The following is a 17,560-nucleotide window of genomic DNA, read 5'->3' on the forward strand; positions in this document are numbered from 1 at the left end:
AGAATGATGGTTTCCAGTGCATCCATGTCCCTACAAAGGACGCAAACTCATCCTTTTTTATGGCTGCATAGTATTCCATGGTGTATATTCCATGGTGCCACATATTCTTAATCCAGTCTGTCACAGATGGACATTTGGGTTGATTCCAAGTCTTTGCTATTGTGAATAGTGCCGCAGTAAACATACGTGTGCATGTGTCTTTGTAGTAGAATAATTTATAATCCTTTGGGTATATACCCAGTAGTGGGATGGCTGGGTCATATGGTACATCTAGTTCTAGATCCTTGAGGAATTGCCATACTGTTTTCCATAATGGTTGAACTAGTTTACAATCCCACCAACAGTGTAAAAGTGTTCCTATTTCTCCACATCCTCTCCAACACCTGTTGTTTCCTGATTTTTTTTTTTTTTTTTAATGATTGCCATTCTAACTGGTGTGAGATGGTATCTCATTGTGGATTTGATTTGCATTTCTCTGATGGCGAGTGATGATGAGCATTTTTTCATGTGTCTGTTGGCTGTATGAATGTCTTCTTTTGAGAAATGTCTGTTCATATCCTTTGCCCACTTTTTACTGGGGTTGTTTTTTTCTTGTAAAATTGTTTGAGTTCTTTGTAGATTCTGGATATTAGCCCTTTGTCAGATGAGTAGATTGCAAAAATTTTCTCCCATTCTGTAGGTTGCCTGTTCACTCTGGTGGTAGTTTCTTTTGCTGTGCAGAAGCTCTTTAGTTTAATTAGATCCCATTTGTCAATTTTGGCTTTTGCTGCCATTGCTTTTGGTGTTTTAGACATGAAGTCCTTGCCCGTGCCTATGTCCTGAATGGTACCACCTAGATTTTCTTCTAGGGTTTTTATGGTATTAAGTCTAACACTTAAGTCTCTAATCCTTCTTGAATTAATCTTCATATAAGGAGTAAGGAAAGGATCCAGTTTCAGCTTTCTACTTATGGCTAGCCAATTTTCCCAGCACCATTTATTAAATAGGGAATCCTTTCCCCATTTCTTGTTTTTGTCAGGTTTGTCAAAGATCAGATGGCTGTAGATGTGTGGTATTATTTCTGAGGACTCTGTTCTGTTCCATTGGTCTATATCTCTGTTTTGGTACCAGTACCATGCTGTTTTGGTTACTGTAGCCTTGTAGTATAGTTTGAAGTCAGGTAGCGTGACGCCTCCAGCTTTGTCCTTTTGACTTAGGATTGTCTTGGCAATGCAGGCTCTTTTTTGGTTCCATATGAACTTTCAAGCAGTTTTTTCCAATTCTGTGAAGAAAGTCATTGGTAGCTTGATGGGGATGGCATTGAATCTATAAATAACCTTGGGCAGTATGGCCATTTTCACGATATTGATTCTTCCTATCCATGAGCATGGTATGTTCTTCCATTTGTTTGTGTCCTCTTTGATTTCACTGAGCAGTGGTTTGTAGTTCTTGAAGAGGTCCTTTACATCCCTTGTAAGTTGAATTCCTAGGTATTTTATTCTCTTTGAAGCAATTGTGAATGGAAGTTCATTCATGATTTGGCTCTCTGTCTGTTACTGGTGTATAAGAATGCTTGTGATTTTTGCACATTAATTTTGTATCCTGAGACTTTGCTGAAGTTGCTTATCAGCTTAAGGAGATTCTGGGCTGAGACAATGGGGTTTTCTAAATATACAATCATGTCATCTGCAAACAGGGACAATTTGACTTCTTCTTTTCCTAACTGGATACCCTTGATTTCTTTCTCTTGCCTGATTGCCCTAGCCAGAACTTCCAACACTATGTTGAATAGGAGTGGTGAAAGAGGGCATCCCTGTCTTGTGCCAGTTTTCAAAGGGAATTTTTCCAGTTTTTGCTCATTCAGTATGATATTAGCTGTGGGTTTGTCATAAATAGCTCTTATTTTGAGGTACGTTCCATCAATACCGAATTTATTGAGAGTTTTTAGCATGAAGGGCTGTTGAATTTTGTCAAAAGCCTTTTCTGCATCTATTGAGATAATCATGTGGTTCTTGTCTTTGGTTCTGTTTATATGCTGGATTACGTTTATTGATTTGCGAATGTTGAACCAGCCTTGCATCCCAGGGATGAAGCCCACTTGATCATGGTGGATAAGCTTTTTGATGTGCTGCTGAATCTGGTGTGCCAGTATTTTATTGAGGATTTTTGCATCGATGTTCATCAGGGATATTGGTCTAAAATTCTCTTTTTTTGTTGTGTCTCTGCCAGGCTTTGGTATCAGGATGATGTTGGCCTCATAAAATGAGTTAGAGAGGATTCCCTCTTTTTCTATTGATTGGAATAGTTTCAGAAGGAATGGTACCAGCTCCTCCTTGTACCTCTGGTAGAATTCAGCTGTGAATCCATCTGGTCCTGGACTTTTTTTGGTGGGTAGGCTATTGATTGTTGCCTCAATTTCAGAGCCTGCTATTGGTCTATTCAGGGATTCAGCTTCTTCCTGGTTTAGTCTTGGGAGTGTGTATATGTCCAGGAATTTATCCATTTCTTCTAGATTTTCTAGTTGATTTGCGTAGAGGTGTTTATAGTATTCTCTGATGGTAGTTTGTATTTCTGTGGGGTCGGTGGTGATATCCCCTTTATCATTTTTTATTGCATCTATTTGATTCCTCTCTCTTTTCTTCTTTATTAGTCTTGCTAGCGGTCTGTCAATTTTGTTGATCTTTTCAAAAAACCAACTCCTGGATTCATTGATTTTTTGGAGGGTTTTTTGTGTCTCTATCTGCTTCAATTCTGCTGTGATCTTAGTTATTTCTTGCCTTCTGCTAGCTTTTGAATGTGTTTGCTCTTGCCTCTCTAGTTCTTTTAATTGTGATGTTAGAGTGTCAATTTTAGATCTTTCCTGCTTTCTCTTGTGGGCATTTAGTGCTATAAATTTCCCTCTACACACTGCTTTAAATGTGTCCCAGAGATTCTGGTATGTTGTATCTTTGTTCCCATTGGTTTCAAAGAACATCTTTATTTCTGCTTTCATTTCGTTATGTACCCAGTAGTCATTCAGGAGTAGGTTGTTCAGTTTCCATGTAGTTGAGCGGTTTTGATTGAGTTTCTTAGTCCTGAGTCCTAGTTTGATTGCACTGTGGTCTGAGAGACAGTTTGTTATAATTTCTGTTCTTTTACATTTGCTGAGGAGTGCTTTACTTCCAATTATATGGTCAATTTTGGAATAAGTGCGATATGGTGCTGAGAAGAATGCATATTCTGTTGATTTGGGATGGAGAGTTCTATAGATGTCTATTAGGTCTGCTTGGTGCAGAGATGAGTTCAATTCCTGGATATCCTTGTTAACTTTCTGTCTTGTTGATCTGTCTAATGTTGACAGTGGAGTGTTGAAGTCTCCCATTATTATTGTATGGGAGTCTAAGTCTCTTTGTAAGTCTCTAAGGACTTGCTTTATGAATCTGGGTGCTCCTGTATTGGGTGCATATATATTTAGGATAGTTAGCTCTTCCTGTTGAATTGATCCCTTTACCATTATGTAATGGCCTTCTTTGTCTCTTTTGATCTTTGATGGTTTAAAGTCTGTTTTATCAGAGACTAGGATTGCAACCCCTGCTTTTTTTTGTTCTCCATTTGCTTGGTAGATCTTCCTCCATCCCTTTATTTTGAGCCTATGTATGTCTCTGCATGTGAGATGGGTCTCCTGAATACAGCAGACTGATGGGTCTTGACTCTTTATCCAGTTTGCCAGTCTGTGTCTTTTAATTGGAGCATTTAGTCCATTTACATTTAAGGTTAATATTGTTATGTGTGAACTTGATCCTGCCATTATGATATTAACTGGTTATTTTGCTCGTTAGTTGATGCAGTTTCTTCCTAGCCTCGATGGTCTTTACGTTTTGGCATGTTTTTGCAATGGCTGGTACCGGTTGTTCCTTTCCATGTTTAGGGCTTCCTTCAGGGTCTCTTGTAAGGCAGGCCTGGTGGTGACAAAATCTCTAAGCATTTGCTTATCTGTAAAGGATTTTATTTCTCCTTCACTTATGAAACTTAGTTTGGCTGGATATGAAATTCTGGGTTTAAAATTCTTTTCTTTAAGAACGTTGAATATTGGCCCCCACTCTCTTCTGGCTTGTAGAGTTTCTGCCGAGAGATCTGCTGTTAGTCTGATGGGCTTCCCTTTGTGGGTAACCCGACCTTTCTCTCTGGCTGCCCTTAAGATTTTTTCCTTCATTTCAACTTTGGTGAATCTGGCAATTATGTGTCTTGGAGTTGCTCTTCTGGAGGAGTATCTTTGTGGCGTTCTCTGTGTTTCCTGAATTTGAATGTTGGCCTGCCCTACTAGGTTGGGGAAGTTCTCCTGGATGATATCCTGAAGAGTGTTTTCCAAGTTGGTTCCATTTTCCCCCTCACTTTCAGGCACCCCAATCAGACGTAGATTTGGTCTTTTTACATAATCCCATACTTCTTGCAGGCTTTGTTCATTTCTTTTTCTTCTTTTTCCTTTTGGTTTCTCTTCTCGCTTCATTTCATTCATTTGATCCTCAATCGCTGATACTCTTTCTTCCAGTTGATCGAGTCGGTTACTGAAGCTCGTGCATTTGTCACGTATTTCTCGTGTCATGGTTTTCATCTCTGTCATTTCGTTTATGACCTTCTCTGCATTAATTAGTCTAGCTGTCAATTCTTTCACTATTTTTTCAAGATTTTTAGTTTCTTTGCGCTGGGTATGTAATTCCTCCTTTAGCTCTGAGAAGTTTGATGGACTGAAGCCTTCTTCTCTCATCTCGTCAAAGTCATTCTCTGACCAGCTTTGATCCATTGCTGGCAATGGGCTGCGCTCCTTTGCAGGGGAGATGCGCTCTTATTTTTTGAATTTCCAGCTTTTCTGCCCTGCTTTTTCCCCATCTTTGTGGTTTTATCTGTCTCTGGTCTTTGATCATGGTGACATACTGATGGGGTTTTGGTATAGGTGTCCTTCCTGTTTGATAGTTTTCCTTCTGACAGTCAGGACCCTCAGCTATAGGTCTGTTGGAGATTGCTTGAGGTCCACTCCAGACCCTGTTTGCCTGGGTATCAGCAGCAGAGGTTGCAGAAGATAGAATATTGCTGAACAGCGAGTGTACCTGTCTGATTCTTGCTTTGGAAGCTTCCTCTCAGGGGTGTACTCCACCCTGTGAGGTGTGGGGTGTCAGACTGCCCCTAGTGGGGGATGTCTCCCAGTTAGGCTACTCAGGGGTCAGGGACCCACTTGAGCAGGCAGTCTGTCTGTTCTCAGATCTCTACCTCCGTGTTGGGAGATCCACTGCTCTCTTCAAAGCTGTCAGACACAGTCTTTCGCGTCTGCACAGGGCTCTGCTGCTTCCCCTGTTGTTTTTTAGCTGTGCCCTGTCCCCAGAGGTGGAGTCTACAGAGAGAGGCAGGTTTCCTTGAGCTGCTGTGAGCTCCACCCAGTTCAAGCTTCCCAGTGGCTTTGTTTACCTACTTAAGCCTCAGCTATGGCGGGCGCCCCTCCCCCAGCCTCGCTGCTGCCTTGCGGTTAGATCGCCACAGACTGCTGTGTTAGCAATGAGGGAGGCTCTGTGGGCGTGGGACCCTCCCGGCCAGGTGTGGGATATATTCTCCTGGTGTGCCTGTTTGCTTAAAGCGCAGTATTGGGGTGGGAGTTACCCGATTTTCCAGGTGTTGTGTGTCTCAGTTCCCCTGGCTAGGAAAAGGGATTCCCTTCCCCCTTGCGCTTCCCAGGTGAGGCGATGCCTCGCCCTGCTTCAGCTCTCGCTGGTCAGGCTGCAGCAGCTGACCAGCACCGATTGTCCGGCACTCCCTAGTGAGATGACCCCAGTACCTCAGTTGAAAATGCAGAAATCACCGGTCTTCTGTGTCGCTTGCGCTGTGAGTTGGAGACTGGAGCTGTCCCTATTCGGCCATCTTGCTCCGCCCCTCAGTCTCATGTTTTTAATTAAAAACATTTTTGAACATTTACTATTTTAAAAATATAGTTGCAATTCAATCTCGATCCAGCTGCCAATATATAGAATCACTATCTTGGTTTGGGCATGTTATACCTGCACATATGTGTAAACACATGAGTAGTATAAATTGTTCAGTATTTTAAAGCATTCCTCTGTCATGTTGCAGGGGTTGCAAATACTTAGCACCCTGGAACCACAACAAGAGCACATGGAGAAGCAAGGACTTGGACCCTCGGCCCAATTAGAAAATGATAATCCATTATGAAAGGATCTTTTGCATGGGCTATCTGAAAGGAAGGATAATGAGTTTGTCCTCCGTTTTACCTAAGCATCTTTGCTGCCTGATTCTTCCCCACACTCCAAAGCACCATTTCTCCAGTACTGGCAATGTTTCAACCCATGAACCTCAAGGCAACTGGGCACTGTTATCTTGTTTCAAGAACACAGGACAAGGTGTGGAGAAGTGTTTCTCTGGGGCCTGAAGGTGTTAGTCACCAGAGCGGTGTTGAGCATTTCAGGTCATGCTGTGACAGCACTGAATGTTGATCCCAAGGACGGAGTCACACCATGTGTTCTTTAATAATTTATATTATGTGATATTTAATACCCTCTGCAACACAGTGTCAAGGAAGGGGTCCCTCTTGCTCAGGTCTAAGGATGGTACTGAACATATCAAGACATTATAGCAAGGTCCTATCAAACATGGTTCCTCATGTCAAGAAGCTATAGTCTCACAGAACCACTAGGACTATTGTCCTTGCATATTGGTGCACCCAGACTCATATACCTTGAGAATGCAGAGCACTTGTCTACTCAGTGCAGCTTAAATGCCTGCTGTGCACACATCTGGCAAAAGCAGAAAGCTAAGAATGTCTGAGGGATGGATACCCTTCTGGAACCAGCAAGGCTTCTTAGTAGAGGTAGAGTTTGATTACTTCTTTTAGCTGGCCATTTTAGTTCTTATCATAATGCTGGTTTTTGGGTCTCCTAATAATTTTTATTTTTATCTTTATCTTGCTTTCAATTGCTCAGTTATCATGGTTATATTGTACATACACAAAATGTTTTAGCATAAAGTATAATGTATATAATTATCTACTGGTAATATTGCTACCACTGTAATTAGTCATCTTGTCTAAAGAGTCAAAGTGTAAAAAAAATTATGATAAAATACACATAATGATTCAACATTTTCACCATGTTTAAGTGTACTGTTCAGTGGCATTAAGTATCTTCACAGTGTTGTGCAAGCATCACACACCGTCTGCAGATGAGTACTCTTGAAGCTCTTTCTAATTTATTGTCATTGACCTATTTTTCCTGCTAATTTTTTCCCCACTAATTTTTTCCCCATAGGTTTAGGATGCTTTGCCCAGCTGCTTCAGATTGGAGATGAGTGGGGCAGCAATTTGCACCCCTGTCCCGAACATTTGGCAATGTCTGGGCACATTTTTGGTTGCCACAACTGTCATGAGGAGGATTTGCTACTGGCATCTAGTGGGATGCTTCTCAGTGCTCTGTAATGCACAAGGTGGCACCCCCACAACAGAGAACTATCCAACTGCAGATGTTAACAGTGACAAGGCTGAGAAACTCAGGTTTAAGCCCATAGGGAAAGTGGTCTGGTCTGTTCATTGCTGAAGTACACCAAGTTAGGAGTTAAACTGGGGCTCCATGGTTCCAACAGAATGTTTAAGCGGTACAATAAATTGAAGTCAGAAGATTAACTTTGACTCCATATTTTTATGCTGCTGTAATCTTGTTTATAATTCAAACTTCTTAATTGTGTGTTGACCAGGCAGTTTATCAGTAGCTTTTCATTTATAGACTTTTCTTCTTTTAATTACTTGCATCACTGTTCATTCATCATTCATTAAAAATTATTATTGAGCAATTATGTGCCAGAGTCTGATTATACAACAGTAAAAATGACATATATACCTTTATGAAGTTTTCCATCCAACTTACAATGAAAATATACAATATAGGGTTTAGAATATGAAAAACTCAATTTCAAGCATCTAGAGAAGTCTTTCTAAAACACTGGTGTCCATGGCAAGCTATTTGATGTTACTCCACCCACCCTCTTAACTGAGTCTCTGAGTCCTCCAACTTCACAATTTTTTTTTTTTTTAGATGGAGTCCCACTCTGTTGCCCAGGCTGGGGTGCAGTGGTACAATCTCGGCACACTTCAACCTCTGCCTCCTGGGTTCAAGTGATTCTTGTGCCTCAGCCTCCTGAGTAGCTGGGATTACAAGCGTATGCCACCACGCCCAGCTAATTTTTGTATTTTAAGTAGAAATGGAGTTTCACCATGTTGGCCAGGCTGATCTCGAACTCCTGAGCTCAGGTGATCTGCCAGCCTCTGCCTCCCAAAGTGCTGGGATTACAGGCGTGAGCCACCATGACTGGCCCACACTCTCTTTGAAGCTCTTTTGGATACTACTTGGATTTCCTGCTGACTTCTCAAAGCAGGAACACTTAGGGTGTCAAAGATGATACCTTCATGCTTTGCCATGTTTCCTAGCCCCCTTGCAGTTCAGTGGGACCCTGTGATTACTTTTCTCGAGTGGGTGTGCTAGGTAGAACTGATATCGGTCACTTCAGGTGGAAGCAGAGAAGAACCCACAGGAGTTTGCTGTGCTCTTCTCTTCCTCTGCCTGGTGACTGTCAGGCAGCATGTTGGTGTCAGTGTGACCTGAGAGAGCAGAGCCTCAGTACCAGCCAGTCTTACACACCTAGCGTAAATGAGAAATAAACCTTTGCAGTATTAAGCCACTGAAGTTTCAGTGTTAATTTGCTACTTCCTCATGACTTAACTGAATTTCCTAATTTGGAAGGTTACATAAATCAGAGTATTTTATTTTTCAAGTAATTGAGTGCCTGTGTTGTGCTTTGTGGTGCAAGAGGAAGAATAAGAAGGTTCTCTTTAAGGAGAATAAGCTTTCTGGGGACTGGAGAAGACGGCGGTAAAACTTAAACACAGGACTGTTAGAGAATGAGACACAGCAGAACAGTCATTAAATGTTTGTGTTTTTTTGTGCTTGTCTAGGACATAGCATAAAACAACCTTTTAATGAATATTAAATGAACCTAGAGCCACATGCTTGCCACTATAGTGACGGTAAGTGGATTTAAGCTTTGAGGCTTCCTCTTACCTGGGAATAGAGTTTCCTTAACATTGTTTTTCTTCTAGTATAGCTGTTGTAATTTCACAAATGAGAAAACCCCTGTACCCATGGACCTAAGTTAAAAACGTTCAGCCAATGAAGTTGGAAGGACCCTTGAAGATTGCTGAAACTAGGCTTCCCATCTTACAATTAGGGAAACTGAGGTTCCTGGAAGTCAAGTGATGGGCTCAAGGCCTTGCAGAACTTGGGTTCAGTTTTTCTCAACTTTGGCTGTGCATTAAAAACCCCTGGGGAACTTAAAAGGCAAAGCTTGGGTTTCAGTCTGACTAATTAAATCAAAATCTTGGGATGGGATGTAGGTTATCTTTCTTAAAAGCTCTCCCAGGGATTCCAGTGTCCTGGAAGGGTTGAGAGCCGCTGCTTTATTTGAGGGACCAGGACTTGAATACAGGGGTTCACTCCTATTCAGTGCCATTTCCACCTCTGGGTCAACACCAACTGCTTGCCAGTTGGTAGCCCTGTTTTTACTAGCATATCTTTTTTTCTAGATCTTCTGGTTCCATGGGTAGATAATAAAAGCCAATTATTTCTCCTCTTCTGTCCACTATATGATTATTATTAGTTCCAAATATTTAGGAGTGTCATTCAAAGACTTTTTTATGATTATACCATCTTGCTGTTGTACTATGTAACACAGACATAGATTGAGGTGTGGGAGAAGTTATCAGTGAATCAGACATTTCACTAAACTAATATTTTTTGAGCACCTACCAAGTAGTATAGAATCATAGGCCCACAGGGCTTAGAACAGTCTAGGCCAGCACTGCCAATAGAATACTGGCTGTGGTGGAATGTTCTGTATCTCAGTTGTCTAATGTGGCAGTCACTAGCTACATGTAGTTATTGGACCCTTAAAATGTGATGTGAAAGAAAATAAACTCTTAGAGGCCAGGATCGTGGTGGCTCACACCTGCAATCTCACACTTTGGGAAGCCAAGGTAGGTGGATCACCTGAGAGTTCTAGGCCAGCCTGGGCAACATGGCAAAACTCTGTCTCTACCAAAAATACAAAAATAAGCCAAGTGTGGTGGTACATACCTGTAGTCTGAGCTACTTGGGAGGTTGAGGCAGGAGGATTGCTTGAGCTCAGGAGGCGGAGGTTGCAGTGAGTCAAGATTGTATCACTGCAGTCCAGCCTGGGCAACAGAGCAAGACTCTATCTCAAAAAGAAAAACTCTCAGGACCCCAAACTCGCTGGGCCAAAGGGAAATTTAAGGTTGGGAACTGAGTCACGTAATACTGCTTTTCTTCTTTTCCCAAACAGCTGTAATTTTGCAGCCCTGTGTCGTAGCCTCATCTGTAAGCCGTGCTCCCACAATGATAGAAGACCACATTATCTCCCCAGGTGGCTTTCCTCACAAATAGCTTACAAGGAAATTTCTTGAGTCCCTAAATCTTCCAGGGTACATATCACTCCTATAAACTAGGCCTACAAAACTGAGTTCTGTTGACTCTCACCATGACAATGTCAATTACCAGCTTATCTTCACAGGTACAGCACAAGGACAAGACCAGAAATCATCCCTCTGCCTACTCTGAGACAAATGCACAATGGACTTCTTCATTTTCTCTCTTTTCACATGTAAAATATGGATTTATTGAGGCTAATCAGAGCCACAAGAATGTAACCATTTGTCTCACTGCTTACCTTCCTTCTCCCTCCCTTTTTTCCCCTTCTACTTGCTCTTTCCCTTTTAAATACTGAAGTTCCCAACCCCCCTTGAAGTTTCCAAACCCCCCTGGACAAAGCATAGGCTGCAGATGCTCATGAATCTTATATTTTTCCCTGCCTGCATCCTCAGCCTTGGCTAGACAAACCTCTGTTAATCGAGACCTGCCTCAGTCACTTTGTGTTAACAGTGGCTAGTGTGACTGAGAAACTGAGGTTTCAGTTGAATTTAATTTTATTAATTTCACTGAAATAGCCACATAGGGCTAGGGGCTACCCTCCTGGAGAGCTCAGGTATAGACCAGTTCCTACTCTAGGCCTCCTGCCACTCTCACTTGTCTAATCCCACTTGTCAGACTGGGACCAACTGGGGACCTCCATCTGTTCCTGATTCCCGGCTCCTAGTTGCAGAAGGGAGCCAAGGTCCACTCTGAGTGGTGACAAAGCATTAATTTCGTGGTAAGTGTTAACATTTAGCCTCCTTTTCACCTCTGAAGGCCCAGTTAATATGGAGTGGATGGAATCTTTTGTGCCAGAAAGTTCATGGCCCCGATCACTGTCATAAACACTTAGATGTCAAATAAAACCATATTAGCTGTAAATGCCAGACACTAACAGCAGTATTAGAATCAAATTCCTGTTACAGGAAAAAATCTGTTGTCAGGTCTCTCACTCCTTCCTTCCCTCTGGATGTCCACATACCCAAGAATCTGCAGCTTTGGCTGCTGAGCTTGCAGCCCCTCTTTTCTGCTGCTCTGGGCATTTTTACTCCTTATCAGTTTTACTGAAACCAATACCACTGCTTTATTTGTCGATGGTTTTCACAAAACTGCATGTGTGTTTGCCTCCATGTGCTTGGGGGAAGAGTCTTTTTTTAAAAAATTTTTTTATTGCCATAGGTTTTGGGGGAACAGGTGGTATTTGGTTAGATGAGTAAGTTCTTTAGTGGTGATTTGTGAGATTTGGTGCACCCATCTCCCAAGCAGTATACACTGAACCCAATTTTGTAGTCTTTTATCCCTCACCCCTTTTCCTCTAAGTCCCCAAAGTCCATTGTATCATTTTTATGCCTTCGCATCCTCATAGCTTAGCTCCTGCTTATGAGTGAGAACATACAATGTTTGGTTTTCCATTCCTGAGTTACTTAGAATCTCCAGTCCCATCTAGGTTGCTGCTAATGCCATTAAGTCATTCCTTTTTATGGCTGAGTAATAATTCCATTATATATATATATAAACATATACAAATATGTATATAAAATATATAAATAAATATATACACACACACATATATATATATATATATACACCACAATTTCTTTATCCACTCATTGATGGGCATTTGAGTTGGTTCCAAATTTTGGAATTGTGAATTGTGCTGCGATAAACATGCATGAGCAAGTATCTTTTTCATGTAATGACTCTTTTCCTCTGGGTAGATATACAGTAGTGGGATTGCTAGATCAAATGGTAGTTCTACTTTTAGTTCTTTAAGGAATCTATACACTATTTTCCATAATGGTTGTATTAGTTTACATTCCTGGGGGGAGAGTTGAAGAGATTCATCTGAGAATCGAGAGGAAGCCAGCATTTCTGCCTCAGGAGTTGAAGCCGTTGGGCTCAGGTCCCGGCTTTCTAATCTGAAAGAGGAGTGGCTGAGTGAGATGAGCTCTGTGGCTCTGCACCTGGCAGTCCCTGTGCTGCCCGCTGAGCTGGGTGCAGAGCCCGGGAGAGGAGGGTAGCTGTGCTCCCTCAGGTCTGGGGACATCACCACCAAGGTGTCTTTGGGATGCTTTGTGGGGAGGGAGGTCTGATTAGAATCCTGGTGATACCACTAACAGTGGATGAAGAAGGCTGCCAACTCTAGAATTGAATGAAATAAAAATCAGCACTCTGATATTCTCCATTTCCCCCTGTTCCCACCTTGTGGAAATTTGTCTGCATCATCTACATGATAGTTAATGGTTCACTGGTTTCCTGCATAGACAAAGTTTAATATAAATAAAAAACCTTTTCACAAAAAAGAGCCTTGATTAATATAAAGAAAAAAACAGGGAACTGTATAAAGGAAATCCCACTAACAGAGATAACCAATGATATTTTGCATGGTCATCCATCTAGGCTTTAATACATTTTTAAATAAAGGGAATCCTCTTACACACTTTATTCCTATAGCATACTTTTTTTTTTTTTTAATTCAGAAGAATGCTGTGAGCAGCTGCCTGACTGTCCCTGTAGTTTTTCTTTCACTGTCTATAGCTTCAGTGAGAACATATCTTGGCTCACTTGTGAAATTATTTCATGAGACCAAGGAAGAAGAGTTCATCAATGAAAAAATTCTTATTTAGGTGTTGCCTGCTAAGATATAAACCTCCAGAGATAAACCAATCTGTTCCCACAAGTGGTGCACTTGTTTGTCTACCCTCTTCCTTATTAGGGTCTTGTCAGTCTGATAATATAGCTGATAATCTTTTACTTGCATCTCTTTGGTTACTGATTAAGTTGAATAGTTTTTCATCTGTTCATGTGTTATTTTGTGATTTGTATTCTAGGTACAATTTTCTGTTGGGGTGTTGGTTTTCTTTTGGATTTCTTGTAACTCTTTGTATATTAAGATTAGGAATTCCATCATATAATGCAGAACCCCTGTCCCCTTTTCCCTTTTCCCATTTGACTTTGCAAATGGTAGGTTTTATGATAGGTTTAAAGTTTTAAATTATGGCCAAATTTATGAATATTTTCTTATGTTTTTGGCTTTTACATAATTCTTCAAAAGTTCTTCCTTCCAAAACTTACAGAAATATTTGCCCAGTTTAAATTTCTTTTTTTATGTTCTATCTAAACTTATTTTGGCAAGAGAGATTAAGAATACTGGCCTATTTTTTTCCCTAAATGGCTAACTAATTTACTTACCAATACTACTTGAAAAGATCCTTTTAAAGTAGAAAGCTGAAACTGGATCCTTTCCTTACTCCTTATACGAAGATTAATTCAAGATGGATTAGAGACTTAAATGTTAGACCTAATACCATAAAAACCCTAGAAGAAAATCTAGGGAGTACCATTCAGGACATAGGCATGGGCAAGGACTTCATGTCTAAAACACCAAAAGCAACGGTAGCAAAAGCCAAAATTGACAAATGGGATCTAATTAAACTAAAGAGCTTCTGCACAGCAAAAGAAACTACCATCAGAGTGAACAGGCAACCTACAGAATGGGAGAAAATTTTTGCAACCTACTCATCTGACAAAGGGCTAATATCCAGAATCTACAAAGAACTCAAATATACAAGAAAAAAACAACCCCATCACAAAGTGGGCAAAGGATATGAACAGACATTTCTCAAAAGAAGACATTCATACAGCCAACAGACACATGAAAAAATGCTCATCATCACTCGCCATCAGAGAAATGCAAATCAAAACCACAATGAGATACCATCTCACACCAGTTAGAATGGCAATCATTAAGAAGTCAGGAAACAACAGGTGTTGGAGAGGATGTGGAGAAATAGGAACACTTTTACACTGTTGGTGGGATTGTAAACTAGTTCAACCATTATGGAAAACAGTATGGCAATTCCTCAAGGATCTAGAACTAGATGTACCATATGACCCAGCCATCCCACTACTGGGTATATACCCAAAGGATTATAAATTATTCTCCTACAAAGACACATGCACACGTATGTTTATTGCGGCACTATTCACAATAGCAAAGACTTGGAATCAACCCAAATGTCCATCTGTGACAGACTGGATTAAGAAAATGTGGCACATATACACCATGGAATACTATGCAGCCATAAAAAAGGATGAGCTGCGTCCTTTGTAAGGACATGGATGCAGCTGGAAACCATCATTCTTAGCAAACTATCACAAGAAGAGAAAACCAAACACCGCATGTTCTCACTCATAGGTGGGAACTGAACAATGAGATCACTTGGACTCGGGAAGGGGAACATCACACACTGGGGCCTATCATGGGGAGGGGGGAGGAATTGCATTGGGGAGTTATACATGATATAAATGATGACTTGATGGGTGCTGAAGAGTTGATGGGTGCAGCACACCAACATGGCATAACTATACATATGTAACAAACCTGCACGTTATGCACATGTACCCTGGAACTTAAAGTATAATAAAAATAAAAAAAAAAAAAAGGAAAGATCCTTTTAACCTTTTATTTGCAATTTAACATTGTAACATACAAATTTTCTCTATGTGCTTGTGTTTCTTTCTGTATCTACTACACTTGATTTATCTGCCTATCTTAGCATTTTCATTGCTGGGTTTATTAATATACCTTAAGATTTGATAACCAAGTCCCTCTAAAAATGGGGTGGGAGGAACATTGATATTTATATTATCTTAAAAATTGACTGTTACCCCAGTAAATGGAGTCTGTGTCCATGGAATTTCCTAAAAGGTTTATGTAAAATAGAAATTCTTAAAATATGATCTAAAAGTCACCTGTATCAGAATAACTTGGGAATGTATTTTAAATTTCAGGTTCCTGAACCCTGCCTCAGAATTCCTGATAAGTAAGTTGGGCTCAGGAAACTTTTTATAAGTGTCCCAGAAGATTTTTAAGAACAGTGTAAGAATCTTAGCACTCAGATAAAACATGGTGAGCAGCAGCCAAGTTCCTCCTATTTAAATGTTTAAAAACATCCCCACGACCTTCTTATAAACTACCCATGTAGATGTACATGTGTGCATACAGGTACTGAGAGTCACAAATGTATCCTGTCGATGAACATTTTTGAGTACTTAATGTTGTCCAAGTGCTAGGAATACAAGGATAACACCTGACATCTGAGATTTGACCTAAAATGTGTAATCCTACTCCCTGATTATGCATATATATATATATATATATATATATATATATCAAACTCCTAATATATTTTAGGTGAAAGCAAAATCACTGCCCTAGAAGAATTTGCAGTTAGTTGGGGAGAAATCTATGCACAAATGGTTCAACTTGAGGTCGCTTATAGAGGGCAGTTCATCAGATACAAGATGATCCAAATAAAAATGGTGTTGGTTAATGAGGGAGAGTATATGAAGCACCAGCAATAAATGGGGGCCAGTCAAGGCAGTTTTTCTAGATGGAGGGAAAGAACAGCACTCCAATTGCAACTGAAATTAAAGAATCAGTATTTTTCCCTTAAGAAGCAATAGAGCACTCTCTTAGAACTGGTTATGTTTCCTGAGCTCTGTGTGTCAGTCTTCTACTTTAATATCCTGGGGTTATGTTATCTGCAAATTTTCCATCTGAACTGGTCTGTCATGGGAACACAGGTATTTTGTTCAGTTTGTTTTTCTTTAAAACATTATTTATCTTCATTACTTACTATCATGTTAAGATGATGATTCCAGCTAAGAAGACAGCACGTTGAGTACAGACCTAATGCTTCATAACCACCTTTTTGTGTCTGCTACTTGCATGTCTTTAGATTCTGGAATACCCAATTGACGTACAACGCAACCAGCTGCCCTTCTTACGGAATCCAGATATCTTGGTGGGAGAAAATGACCTGACTGCCCTTAGCTATCTTCATGAACCTGCAGTTTTGCACAATTTGAAGGTCCGTTTCCTGGAGTCCAACCATATCTACACTTACTGTGGTAAGTGGGGGGCATCTGTTGGCTGCATGTATTGGAAAGTGCTTACTAGCTTTAGACTTGCTCAACTCAAATGCTTAGGAGTCCTCATTTCACTCTCATTTGTAAGTACCTCTCCTCTGAAACCCTTGAAAGGTTTGCAATCAGTGAATGTAGCTTAATTAGGCTGCCCCAGTCTCTGTGGGATGATTGGTGTTAATCATGGATCAACCAGGGAAGAAATGGCTCACACCATGTGGTGCGACTGGCTTAGCTCAGTCCTTGGAGTCCTGGGAGAGGAGTAAGTACAGCATCATGCCTGAGCTGGGTGCCTGCTCTCAGTACCGAACCCTTGTTTTGTTTTGCCTTGTTTTATTTTCTGCTTGAAAAGCCTGCTTTTCTGTGATCTTCTCACTTGCCTCTGTTTGTGCTGACATAACACCCAATGAGTATTTGTCAAATTAGTGAGCAAAATGCATAACATACTTAAACAGTCCTGAAATTATATTTGATTTTCTTAAAACTTCTCCTTTCCTATATTGCAAATTCTGATCTCTCTCTCTTTTTAAAGAGTATTGCTAAGTGGCATAGCAAAAATAGAACCCTATAAACCATTGTTTGAGAGGCAAATTGAGGATCTGGGTGGGGATTCCGGCTGCAGGGCTTCTTTGTGGGAGTTGCTCCTTTGTGGTCTTGTCCTGGGTGGGAACGCCTGGCACATTCCCTCTGGTCTTGCTCATCGTCATAAGTGACACCTCAGGCACTCAGGGGTTTTTCACTTTTATATTCCACTTTGGTTTGGAATTTGTAGTTTTAGCTACTTAGTTTTTTTTCCGGATTTCAGGAGCTGTCAATAGCAGGTTGATTCCAGTGCTTGAGAGCTGTGGTTTCCCAAAAGCTCCTTCAGTCCAACTGCTGGTGGGAGTTTTATTTGAAACAAATTGATAATTATCAGAGCCTTTAATAAGATATTTACTTCAAAAAGAAGACTTTTAAAATTGACTCCTATTTTAGGAGAAAAAGATAAGTGACCATCAGTTCTGTTTTTAAAGGAATCCCCTCTAAGATGTCCTAGTGTCTATATGTATTTATCCAAATGTATCTTGACTCCTCCCATTCAAGCTGTTCAGAGTGACTGAATGGCACAGAAGTCTGAGTCATCCAGGAAGCACTAGATG

General features: G+C 40.6%; 1 protein-coding gene across 3 annotated transcripts in view; it reads left to right on the forward strand.

The window, feature by feature from the left end:
* The window catches only part of MYO5B (myosin VB), a 387,050-nt gene that overhangs the window by 140,276 nt on the left and 229,214 nt on the right, over positions 1-17,560 (forward strand). For all 3 annotated transcript variants that reach the window (XM_030925854.1, XM_030925855.1, XM_030925856.1), the window contains exon 3: positions 16,235-16,406. In XM_030925854.1, coding sequence (XP_030781714.1) covers positions 16,235-16,406 — 172 coding nt within the window. The remainder of the gene's footprint in view (positions 1-16,234; positions 16,407-17,560) is intronic.

The sequence above is a fragment of the Rhinopithecus roxellana genome, chromosome 21, assembly GCF_007565055.1.
Source record: "Rhinopithecus roxellana isolate Shanxi Qingling chromosome 21, ASM756505v1, whole genome shotgun sequence".
Classification (NCBI taxonomy): Eukaryota; Metazoa; Chordata; class Mammalia; order Primates; family Cercopithecidae; genus Rhinopithecus; species Rhinopithecus roxellana.